Raw genomic sequence first — 12939 nt, forward strand, 5'->3', positions numbered from 1 at the left:
AATGATCTTTCCCTCGCTTCCCCCCCTCACCCCAAAGTTTAATTTTATACCAAAATGAAAGAGAATCATTTAGGCTACAACCCATGTGTGGCTCAAGCAATCTTTATTTTGTGTTTATTATTTTTTAAACCATTTTAAAAGTTTCTTTTTTTTTTAATACAGGTAACTTAAATGAGGTGATAAAACAAGTCTATCAGTTTTCCCCTTGTGCCCCCCCCAACATTCTTTCAAATCACACATACAGGAGGATCTTTATTTTAATTATTATTTTTTTTAAATAATGCTTCTGGGATTTATTTTTGCTGTTACCTAAACGTTCAGCATGGGGTGAAAACAGCTGATCCCCGCCCCCAGGTGACAAGTGGGAAAAAATTGGATGAATTAGGGAGGGGCAAGAAGTAAGGATATATACACTCACACACCATACAAAAAGTAGTACATTTAAATACACACTTAAAAAAAAACATTTAAAAAATCTTTTTTTAAAAAAATCCCACTACAGCATCACATACAAAGGAAATTTCACATCTAGGGGAAAGAAAAGAGGAAGTGTAATGACACAATTTGACCAGAGGGGGAGCGGTTGCCCACTTCCCTTAGTTGGCAAGAAAGTTCCAGAAAGGGATGCAAATTTTTGGTGGTCTCAGAAGGTAGGGAAGGTGAAGAGCTGTGCAATTGTCTTAAAATACAAGCAAAACATGAGATGAAGTGGTTACCCTGGATCTTTGCTAAACGTAAGGTTTTAGAGAGAAATATAAATGGAGTCGTTTGGAAGCAACAACCTGACATCATGCAGGCACCCCAAAATTTGTTTCAAGATCTTATTTGGATGAGCTCTCCCCAACACTTCTGCAATCCATCCAAATGTGTTGGATCTATCCAGATGTGTTGCTGCACCTCATTGGAGCAGCTGGCCAACACACCTGGAGAATGCCAGGTGACTTTCCATTCTCTACAGGACCTTTTAAGTTTTCCTTTTAAGAACTTACTGGAATTGACATTAATCTACAAAGGAGAAAAGGCCATGTCTTCAACCCTGACTTCTAACCATGAAATGCTGCAAAATCGTAGCCAAACTCAAATGCAAAGTTTGCCCACCCCCCCTCTCTTAGGGATCCTATTTTCCCCCCATGAAGTTGAGTGGTGAACTGAAAACCAAGTTTAAACTGTTTATAAACTTCTTAAGATAGCCAGAAGAGTTGACTAGTCTCTAATCACAAATCTCCAGAGTTGACAGATGGGAGGAAAACGAAAAGTAACGGACACAGAAGAACGGCACGTAGTTTGAACAGGCAAGAATATTTCCACTGAGCTACAAAAAGTTTTGTGCATTTCCCCCCACCCCAAAAGGGAAAACTGAGAATATCCCAGCTTCAACTTCCCAAGAGGAACCCCCGCCGGTTTTTTTTTTTTTTTTGAGAATGCCTCTTCTCTTGGTCTCAGCCGCGCACTTTAAGGCACCAACCGCTGAAAAAAAATTATCATTTCAAGAGCAGGGGCAAATTTGGCACAAACTAAAGAGAAGAGACTAGAGGAAAGATAGTGGAGCAATTGATAGGAAAACCTCTTTTTTTAAAAAAGGCATTTGCTTCAGAGATTTATTCTGGTTTTGATTACCCCCTTTTTTTAAAGGAGAATTAACATTGGGTACTAAGTAGTGTTACAAACTTCTAGCCCGAGGATGAAGATAGCTATGGATGGAGAAGTGTCTTTTTCTCCTGTACTCCAACATTTCCCCAATTACCTGAACTATGGAAAAGGTTTGCATAAAGCAGGGGTCTCCAACCTTGGCCATTTTAAGACTTGTGGACTTCAATTCCCAGAGTTCCTCAGCCAGCAAAGCTCTGGGAACTCTGGGAATTGAAGTCCACAAGTCTTAAAATGGCCAAGGTTGGAGACCTCTGGCATAAAGAGATGGGAATGGTGGATAAGCAAGAGAAAAATGATAAAAGGAGAGGGGTCCCTGACTGTTATTTTTTTTCCCCAGTTGTGGTTTTCCCGTCTGCAAAAATCCACTTGAACAACTTTAATGAAAACTCATAATGAAACAGAAGGCTGAAAAAGAAGAAAAAGGCAGCACTTTTCAGCTTTTGACCTTTTCAAGCAGCCAAAACATGCGTTGGAAAAGGAGTTTTTTCCCCTTCAGCCTGGGTGGACGGCCCAAAAATGGCTCAGATGTTTAAAGGAAGAGGCGATGGGAGAACTTGTACTAGCTTCATCCCTGGTCCATTGTGAAAAACGCAATCCAGCATCTTAAAGAGGGGGTAAGTTACCCAACCACACTGGTCACAAGGCAAGTCAGGAATTGCCTATTTGCTCTTAGAGAGACCTAACAAAATTTATTGTGACCTTCTCTTCTCATAAATCTAAGTTTACTGTAGGTTGGGGAACCTAGAAAGAAATTCATAGGAAATGTAGTTGTCAAAATTGATTCGTCAAAGATCCAGCTATGAGTCACCATTACAACCTCTGGCCTCATTTTCAGGGAGAGCTGCGATATTTTTATAAACATATGTTTATATTCATGTCATAACCCAGAGATGCTTAGCCAGGGATCCTCCTTGTTAGGTTTTCATAAGAGACGGGACTTGGCAGATTAAATTTTTGTATCTCAAAAGTTGGATCTATGGGTGATCCCAAGTTATTCTCCACACGGTCTTTTCTTTGAAACTCAATCATCACACACACAAACACACACACATATCCACAAATGTACTTTTGTGGCTGCTAGGTCTGCAAAGAAGAATGAGAACTAATTTCTACTGCCTAGGAAAAATTACTGGCTCAGATCATCGTCAATCAGCAACTAAAAAAAAAAACAAAACCCACCATCCTAGCATTTAAATTTCCAGAGATTATTTTTGTGTCTCTTAATTAAAAAAAAACACAAAACTATTTTTTTTTTTAAAAAAAGTAGATGAGAACAAGGACTTGGTCTCTGTAACCAGAGGGTATAATTTGGACTCCTGCGTGTGTGTGTGTGTATGCCTTGGCAAAATGGCCTCTGAGAATGGACAGAGAGCCTGGGTCTTTCCATGGAGGATATGGGAAGCAGGATCAAGGATGCCGGCCATCTTTTTTAGGGGCTAAACAGAAGCATTGAAAACCCTCTCAGCAGCTACCCAACATGGATGAGGTAAACACAAAAGGGGACCAGGTGAGAATTCTGCCACAGAGAGAACCAACGGGCCAAAATATTAGGGTTAATTCTGGGTGCAGTTGGCAAAAAACAAAACAAAACAGAAATAGCACAAACTTTAAAAAAACAAACAACGCCTTTCTAGCTGGTCCCATGATGCTCCAGAATGGTAGGTTTTAAATCTTACTCTCCCCTCTGCCTAGCTCGTAACATACTTTGTTGGTTCTTTAAAAACAAACAAACCAAAAAAAAAAAAAAAAAAAACCAGACAAGATCAGATCCCCTCTTTAAGTTTAATGCATATTTTTTTTTAAAAAAAAAAAAGCTGCAGTATCTTGCATTCACGTTGCATTCACAATGTGAAGAGAGGACAAGCCCTCAAATGGAGGGCATACAGTATTCCTTTACCCTGTGTCCCCCACTCCATATCCCCTCTCACTCCTCCATCGTTTGAGAACCACCACCCCAAATTTGAGGGTTTCTGGTCTCCCAAACCCCCCACGCTACCCGCAACAGTCACACATCTTTAAAATGCCCGTGGCGGAAAACATCCTTGGAAGTGAGTAGGGGAAAGCAGTGGGGTCTCTTAAGGGGAGATCGGACAAGTCAAGAATAATTCAGAAATGCTACATATCCAGGAAGGGAAAGAAGCACACACAGATAGAAGTGTGTAGACACACACACAAGCATACACCCTCATTTCTTTTCTTTCTTTTTCTTTTCACCCACCCACCCTCCATCGGGGCCCTCCCTTAATCTGAAGAATGCACAGCGCTTCCCGTTACACAAAAGTCACCCAAATAAAAAATAATAATAATAATTGTTGTTGTTTTTTTTAAAAAAAGGAGGAAGCATTCCGAGACAACCCTGCCTCCAGTTTCAAACACACACACACCCCACTTTGTCAATGCTCGGGTGGGGAGGAAGCAGCTTTTCAGCCCACGCAAACTGTTGGTGGGTTCGCCCCTTCCTCTTTGGCCCTCCGATCCCCAATGATAAAGTAAAATTAGGAAGTCAGAAGGTTTAAAGTCTTCGGCTCTCTCGCTCTCCGTTCAAGCCATGATCGGTCCAGCTTTTTTCCCTCGACACTTTTTTTTCTAAGGCAGCCATTGAAGATTCTTCTCTCCGAAATCAAAGTAAGCCCTCCCCACGACGCGGGTTTGCCATCTTGCTTTCCGAATTGTCTCTCGCTCGCCTGCTTTGCCCCCCCCCAAAGCTGTTTCAGTTCTTAAAATAAAAGCAGAACAGTGTTTTTTTTTTTGAAAATAGAAAATACTGTTCCAAGGCTGGGTGATCCATTTCGGTGCAGCTGAAGACGAGGTCCACTCAACGCAATCCACAGCAATCCAGTCTTGTGTTAGAATCAAGCACCCAAAAACTTTGCTCTCACGGACCAAAAAATGTATTATTATTATTATTATTACTAAATGGTCTCTCGGTTCTTTTTTTTTTTTCCCCAACACTCCCTTGCCCCACCCTGCCCACCCCAAAAGATGCCATTTCCCCTACCCAAGGTTTATTATTTTTTATGCTACGACAAATTCGGATTTCATGTCCGCTTTGACTTCGGGTTTCCAAACCGAATCTTCGAAGTCCAGATCAAGGCTGCCTTCGCTGGAAACGCTGCTGTTGCTGCTGGTGCGGCCGGATTTTCGATTGGGCAGCCAGTGGTAAGGGGCTCGGGCGTCCCGCCTCGCCTTCCGGCGCAGCCTTTTTTGCTGCATCAAAAGCTGCAGGCGTTCCACTTTGCAACGCGTGGCGCGGTTCTCCGTCTGCCGCAAGCGGTCGCCTAAAAGCAGAGAGACGCAGAGAAATGAAGGTTACGAAAGGAAGAGTTGAGATGGAATCAGATCACTCATTCAGCTGTGAAAAAGTGGGTTTTTATATAGGCTCCCAGATACGGATTCACTGTTCTTTTTATCTTATACCCACAGGACTGATAAAAAAAAAATGACTACAGTTAGTCCTTGACATACAGCCATTTGTTTAGTGGCCGTTCAAAATTACAATGGCACTTTGATTTACTCCTTGATCCTCATACTTATGACCATCATAACAGAGTCACATAATTAAGGTTGAAGCATCTGGGGGGAGGGGGTTCACCTGACTGCTATTTGCGACCTTCTGACAAAGTTAATGAAGGAAGCTTCAAAGTTAACGACCGTGTGATTCATTTGACAGCGGTGGCAAAAGAAGTTGTTAAAAAAATCGGATGTGGCTCACTTAAGAATTGCCCTGCTTAGCAATGCAAATTCTGGTTCCAACTGTGGTCATAAGTCGAGGACTACCTCTATGCGTCATCAAGGCAGTGTCGGCTCCTAGGTGATCCAGGGTGAGATGTCCCCAGTCTCGCCTTAATGGTGCATTCACCCATCCCAGATCAAGTTCATTCACCAAGTGGTTCAGATCAGGAAGTAAAATAATGCAACAGAAATCTCTTGATTTTAGTCATCCCCTCTCATTGCCCAAGGAATAGAAACCACACACAGAAATCTAAAAAAATAAATTGTTTTTCTTCCTGTGCACCAGGTGTGCCTCCTTTGGAGGGGAGAAGACATAAAATACTTCCCGTCAGTTCTAAATTTTTGTTCTCGCAACAACCCAGAGATGTAGGCTTAGCTGTTGGCCTGATTTTCCTCCAAACCTCACTTTGACAACACTGATGATGTTACCTAATTTGGCTAATGAAACGTCTGCAAGAAAACAGCCAAGCTCAGAGAGAGCACCCCTCATTCAACCCTGAGTTACAAATATATTCCCTTTGATTGAAAAACTCACTTTTCCTAACTGCACCCAGATACGGCTCAAAGGCAAGCAGACGAATGATGCAATTTAAGAAAGGTTGCAAAACTTTAAAAAAAAGACTACGCCTTGTGTAAACGGCCTGGGAGGCAGGGTGAAGAGATGCTGCCTAAGGGACGGTCAAAGAAGAGAGAGGGTTTAAGCCTAGGGGTGTCAAATTCGATTTCATTGAGGGTCACATCAGGGTTGTGTTTGACCTCGGGGGGAGGGGATACAGCGGGGGGGGCATGGTCATGGTGGATGGGGCCAGCTCGATGTCACTCATGTCGGGGGCGCCTGTGGCGGCCCAAGCCCGAGCTCCGTTTTCCGCTGTCATGGCCTCCACATGGCCCTCCTGAGCGCTGTTTTCACTGGCAGAGAGTTGTAGGAGGCCATGACAGCGGAAAACGGAGCTCGGGAGCCCATTTTCGCTGGCAGAAGCATCGTAGGCCAGTCCTTCACTATTTCCAGGGTGGCCCCCCAGGCCAGATCTAAGCACCCCGCTGGCTGGATCCAACCCCCGGGCCTCGAGTTTGACACCCCTGGCTTAGCTCACATCTGCATAATTTTAGGGCAGAGAATTAGCTCATCCTGGCCTGGTATTTTCTTTTCTGGTCCGCCTTGTGAATTCTTCATCTATGCCCACTGCCTTGTCCTGTATGCAGGCAGCTATTTAAAATTGCTGGAAGAGAGAAGCGGTAGCTACATTGCTTAAGTTTGGGGCTTGTTTACCCAACGCAAAAAGCACTCAGTGGAACTCCTTGCCACAAGTCACAGGAATAATCCTAGTTTAGCAAGGCTGATCCTCGGAGGAAGTGAAGAAACCCACAGCTGCTGGGTTAGAAAGTCCATATGAAGTGTAGCAACAGCTAACTCAAGCAAAATAAATAAAACGTACCAAACGCCTTGCCACTAACTACAGGTAGTCCCTCATCTTACAACCATTCATTTAGTGACATACAACCATTAGTGTATGAGTGACTTACAACCATTCATTTAGTGACCATTCAAAGTTACAAGGGCACTGAAGAAAGTGATTTATGACTAGGTCCTCACACTTATGACCGTCACAACGTCCCCACGATCGCACGATCAACTCTCCTTTTCTCCTTCCGACAAGCAAAGTGAATTGGGGAAGTTAGATCTGCTTAACTACCGTGTACTTAAGAACCGCATAGATTTGCTTAACCACCTTGGGGGGGGGGAGAACCAAGGACATAAAATCGGGTATGACTCGCTTAACGGCCTTGCTTAGTAACGGAGATTCTGGCTCCAACTGTGGTTGTAAGTTGAGGACTACATGCATCAACTGCTGGAGGAGTTACAGAAGTGAGTTTTTGCTTTCGGTTCCCCTCGCCAGCTTCATTGGCCCATCTTGGCTGACCACTTCCCTTCCTTGGATATATTGGATAACTAAGTTAAAATCAGGCCACTTTCTTCCCTCCAAGGCCCTGGTCTGTCATGTGAGATTCCCCTCCCATGCACTTAAAGGCCCACTAGGCATCTCAGCCACGGGAGGGGCTTTGTCTAGGTCACCCGTCTCCATGGCAACAGAGTCAGGATGCTGAAACAGCAGGTAAACAATGGTGCTGGGCATTCATTCTGACCCTTTCCCAAGTTTAGATGGCTTCCCGCTTTTAAACAAAAACCCAAAGTCGCTCCGTTCCCAGCTTCCTAGACAAGAGGAGGCTTTTTCGAAAGAAAATTCCTCTTTTTATTTCTTCTTCTTTGCCTCCTCGCGTTAGCAGGCCGTGGGTGGGTGAACAATTGAACGTTTACAAAAATGAAGACAGAAAAAAGTGGAGCCCACTCAAACAAGACTTGGCCATGGCCTTTTCTTTCCCAGGGTCTCCTGTGTCAATGACCCCAGGGGCACCAGAGCGAGAGAATATATGTATTCTCCTTTCTGCCACCTTTCAAAAATTATATTGCTAAAAAGCTGAAACTGGAATAACAGGGCACCACTCCTTATTCCGACATGGTAAGTTGACTTAACAACAATTTGTTTAGTGGCCATTCAAAGTTATAAAAAAAGGGGGACTTATGACTGTTTTATACACTTAAGACCGTTGCAGCAACCTCATGGACCTATCATCAAAATTCAGATGCTTGGCAACTGACTCATAGTTATGACGGTTGCAGTATTCCCGGAGATCATGTCATCACCTTTTTGCGACCTTCTGACAAGCAAAAGTCAATGGGGAAGGCAAATTCACTTAACAACCGTGTCACACATATAACTGTAGCGATTCACTTAACAACTGAGGTAAGAAAGGTCGTAAAATGGGGTGAAGCTCACCACAGAAATTTTGAATATCAATTTATGGTGGTAAGTCAAGGGCGACCTGAATTTAAACCTCACCGTTTTGCTTAAAAGCTGAAACCTGAACTTTTTATGCTGCCCATTATTTAAACCTTGTTTTCTCTCCCCAGAGGGACAATGAGAAAGTAATGTCGGAATAGGCATCTGTGATGGGCCCTGGAATCAGGAAAAAGGAGGAAACACGCACGTGAGAGGAAGGCCATGCTATGCCAGCTTTGGAAGGGCCGAAAGTAGCCAAGCATGTTAAGAATTAACAAGTTGATCTCATGCCCTAAAGCATAGAAGGGCATTTTTAAATCTGCACTGGTGACAGGCAGGACAGAAGCTGGAGGCGGCATTTATTTTGGAGGAATTCACCCGAACAGACCACAAATGTGCAAACACCCCCGGAGAGAAAAACTTGACTCGGTGGACAGGCTGAGGAAAGTAGTGGGGATTCATTCTCTCCATCGACGTTTTAATTTAGGGGTGGGGAACGATGGCTCTTTCATGGCTTGTGGACTTCAACTCCCAGAATTCCTGAGTCTGCTATGCTATGCTGGCTCAGGAATTCTGGGAATTGAAGTCTATAAGTCACAAAGGGGTCATCATCATTCCCTACCTCTGCTTTTAATTGGATTGCTTTTTTTTCCCCCTCCCCCAAGAAACTCTAGAAATAGATCTCTAATTTCCTTTGGCCTCTACCACAAGCCTGCAAGGTAGACCAGGATGAGAGACTGCCAGACTCAAGGTTCCCCCAGTCAGTTTTATGGTGGACGGGAGGGATTTGAACTGGGATCTCCTCAATCTTAATCTGGCCCGGTCATGCAGTGTCCCCAAACTGGTCTTTTCTGTGAGGGGAGTGGACTTCAACTCCCAGAATTCTCAGCCATGGCCCATCTGACTGGGGGATTCTGGGAGTTGAAGTCCAAGCATCTGGGAGTTAGCTAGATTGGGAAATACTGTCACATCCCCAGGAATTGGAAAACTGAGACAATGCTACCAGTCCTTTTGCTTTGTAAAATTACTACAGCGATGGAATAACAGCAGCAACAGTGATATTCAAATCTCCAGACTACAAGTGCCCCGAACTACGATTCCCATCATGCTTTTGAACATTAAAGTAGGGGCCATGTAAGCCGACAACTCAAATCGAATCAATCAGTTGAACTGAACTGTATTCAATTCAAATCTTTATTATAGCCAAAGATCAGCGTAAAGTTGAGCCAATGGTTAGAAACCGTCCCAAAACAAAGAAAAAAAAAATAGCGTAATCTGACAAATAATTAAATTAGAACAATTAATCAATGGAACAACTGGAATCCAGAAGTTGTGGGTGCACCAACACTGGAGGTTTTAAAGAAGAGATTGGACAGCCATTTGTCTGAAATGGTACAGGGTTTCCTGCTTGAGGAGGGGGCTGGACTAGACGACCTCCAAGGTCCCTTCCAACTCTGTTATTCTGAGAGAAGCCGATTCTCTTCCTGACTTGAAATACCTCCTGACCAGCTCAGATTCTCACAACTGCTACAAAACCTTCCCACCAGTCTTCCTGCAGATACAGCCCTCCCCTCAAAATCAACCTCCCACCATTGGGCCAGGTCCTTCCTCTTTTGTCAGATCTCTTTGTACAGCCATTCCAAGCATTTTTACACCCCTCAAGTAAGCAGAAAAGCATTCCAGGCCTTTGCACACCACTGAGTGCAATCATCTCCTGGGTCTCTTTTCTGAGAAGACCGTTTCCCCCACCCCATCGCTAAGTGTGCAAAAGAAATGGATGACACACAGATGACACACCGATTGGTGTGTTCTTCTGCCTATTCCTTCACTCCCTCCACTGTATGTTGCAGGATTCGGGCAACGGTCCAAAGACCCTGCCCTGTTTCATTTCTGTAACTCTTCTCACCAGAGGCCTAACATAACAACCGCATCCCTTAGCGGCTGCGGAAGATCTGGTCCCAATTGTGGCCATTAGGTCGCCGAGGGCTACATGTAGTTTATTGAAGCAGAACTGGGGAATGTTCCTCTCATTTTGCACACAGAGTGAGTGCAAATATCTGGCATTTGTGGGAGAGGGGGGGAAAGCCTCTGGATTTGGGGTTCCCCCCCCAAAGCCTCCGTATTGTTGTAGTGCTTAGCCTGATGAAAATAACCAGCAAAGATCCCAGTCTCACATCTCCTGAAAAGGAAAGTGAACCCTTGAGAAGAGAGGTAGGTGGAGGGCTTGGATTTGCCTGGAAAAAAATTAAATGCAGGACTGGAAGGGATCAGTTAGCTATATTTGAGGGAGGAAGGGAACAAATCCCATTTGGATGTCAACAAGTTATTGCGGGGGGGGGGGTGTGTGTCACTGCCTCCTGTCTTACCAAGAAAATATCTAATGGGGAAATGTTAACTTCCCCCTTTTTGAAAGCAACCCAGGCTGATGATTGGCAGTGGGTTAACCCCTTCAAAACCATTTCAGAACCGCTGAAAGGCACCGCGCTGCACTCTGCCTATGCTCAGAGAAGGCCTCTCCCGCGCACTTACTTTCCTCTGCATGATAGAAGCAGTGGAAAGCAGATATTTATTTATTTATTGGTTCGATTTATATGCCACCCTTCTCCGGAGACTCAGGGCGGCTTACAATGCGTTAAGCAATAGCCTTCATACTTTTGTATATACCTGCTTAGTAGGGCTTTCGCCCCCCCCACAAAGCGGTGTTCTTTTTTTTATACAAAGTCAGCTTATTGCCCCCACAATCCGGGTCCTCATTTTACCAACCTCGGAAGGATGGAAGGCTGAGTCAACCTTGAGCCTGGTGAGATTTGAACTTGCAGTAATTGCAGGCAGCTGGTGCTACTTAATAGCACTTTAGTCTGCTGCGCCACCAAGGCTCAAGAAAGGGGTCTTTGTGTCCTTAATCTGTGTCTATGAAAAATGCAATTAGCCCCAAGGACTGACACTTCCCCCCACCCACCCAATATTATGAAGGGAGCGGGTATAGAGCACTCTTCCACCCCCAACCCCAGAACTGGTTTGTGGATCCCTCCCACTTGGCTGTAGACAACTGCCCAAACAGTGTGTGTGTTACAAAGTGCTCAATGCAGCATTTGTGATTTCAAAACCTCCTTTCTCTAGTTTCTCTCTTGCTTCCTTCCGTTCCTTCCCCATTCATTCTGGGGCCCTTTGTTTGGGGAAGAGAAAAATATTGTGTGTGTGTGTGTGTGTGTGTGTGTATGTGCGCGCACCAATGCTGCGGGAGGGTGGGGGACCAGTAGGAACTAGAGACTAAGCAGCATTCGAGATGCCAGGGCTGAAACAGCAAAGGAAGCGTGCAACACAACCGCACTTCCTTTGCAGTACCCATTTAAAAATGTGGCTCCCACTCCCACTTGCAACCGTTTTGCTTTTGGGGTTGGCACCTGCTGACTTCATCAGCTGGACATCTCCCTCGTTGAGTTTTTCTTTCTTTCTTTCTTTCTTTCTTTTTTTTAATAAAATTGCCCGTGTGCCAAGGAGCGTGCCTCCGTGGTTGCCAACCTCCCAGGCGTTGGGGGTGACGTCCTAACTCAGCCGATGTGCGTTGTGTGCCGAGGAGGAATCGGGCGGCTTTGGTGCATGAGAAGGGAAGGGGGAGGGAGGCGGGGAAAGGAAGGGCTGTGTATTCCCAGAAAACGTCGGAGAGGGAGGGAGGGAGGGATGGGAAGTGCCGGTTCCTTGGAGCAGCCTTGAAAGGCAGACAGCCTCCTCCGTGGCGGCAGCGTCCGTAGGTTGGTGTGACCCTGTCGCGGGAACAGCAGAGCCGAAAAAAGGGACGACGCTAAGCCTGACGCAAGCAGGCAAGAGGCTCCGGCCTTCGCTGGCTCCATCTGGTTGCTCAAGCAAGGGAGGCGGTTGGGAGGGGATCTCAAGATCTCTCCCTTGACTCGACAGAGGGTGAGCAAGTCCAGATAGCCTTAGAAACCAGCAGTGTGTTGCAACACCCAGCACACGGCCTGATTCATGTGGGCAAGGGAAGGCGCACTGCAGGTTTCTCACCCAACCCCTTCTCACTATGGGGGCAGGGACAGGAGCTCAGCGTCCGTTTCTCACCTCTCGAATTCAGGCACAATACAGGGAGTCCTTGACTTACAATCACACTCGGGACCAGAATTTCCATTGCTAAGCAAGTTTGTTGTTAAGCGAATCGTGCTCGATTTTATGACCTTTTTTTTTGGCCACGTTTCTTTTGCTAAAAGAATCGCACGGTTATTGAGCAACCCTGGCTTCCCCCATTGACTCTGCTTATGGGAAGCGGGCTGGGAAGGTCACATACCGAGACCACGTGCCCCCCCCTCCTCCACAGTGCTGCAACTGCCCAGTTTGGTTGCCAAGCAGCCAAATTTTGATAATCTGACGGCGAGGATTTTGTCAACCGTCGTAAGTCTGAGGACCGGTCACGGCACTTTTGTTTCAGTTGTAAATTTGAATGTTCATTTAATGAATGGTTGCAAGTTGAGGACTATCCTGTAGCATTAAAGCATTGTTTCTCAACCTTGGTCCACCCACTTTTGAGATGGGTGGACCAACTACTCCCAGAATTCCTCAGCCAGCCTCGTTTGCTGACTGGGGAATTTTGGGAATTGAAGTCCCCATATCATAAAGTGGCCCAGGTCGAGGTATTAAGTCAAGTTCAGTGGTCTCTCTGTTACGGTTCATCTTGCTGGGTTTCCTAATAGTTACGAATATTTTTCTT

At 45.3% G+C, this 12939-nt stretch overlaps 1 protein-coding gene across 3 annotated transcripts in view; it reads right to left on the minus strand.

The window, feature by feature from the left end:
* Window positions 1–86: 86 nt before the first annotated feature.
* The window catches only part of MIDN (midnolin), a 52670-nt gene continuing 39817 nt past the window's right edge, over window positions 87–12939 (minus strand). For 2 of the 3 annotated variants that reach the window (XM_060695026.2, XM_087874817.1), the window contains one exon: window positions 3419–4928. In XM_060695026.2, the coding sequence (XP_060551009.2) occupies window positions 4666–4928 (263 nt within the window). In that variant the 3' untranslated portion in view covers window positions 3419–4665. Of the gene's footprint in view, window positions 4929–12939 lie in introns of all 3 variants that reach the window. The other variant, XM_060695022.2, reaches the window with a different exon arrangement.

The sequence above is a fragment of the Pantherophis guttatus genome, chromosome 1, assembly GCF_059756535.1.
Source record: "Pantherophis guttatus breed Tessera chromosome 1, ASM5975653v1, whole genome shotgun sequence".
Taxonomy (NCBI): domain Eukaryota; kingdom Metazoa; phylum Chordata; class Lepidosauria; order Squamata; family Colubridae; genus Pantherophis; species Pantherophis guttatus.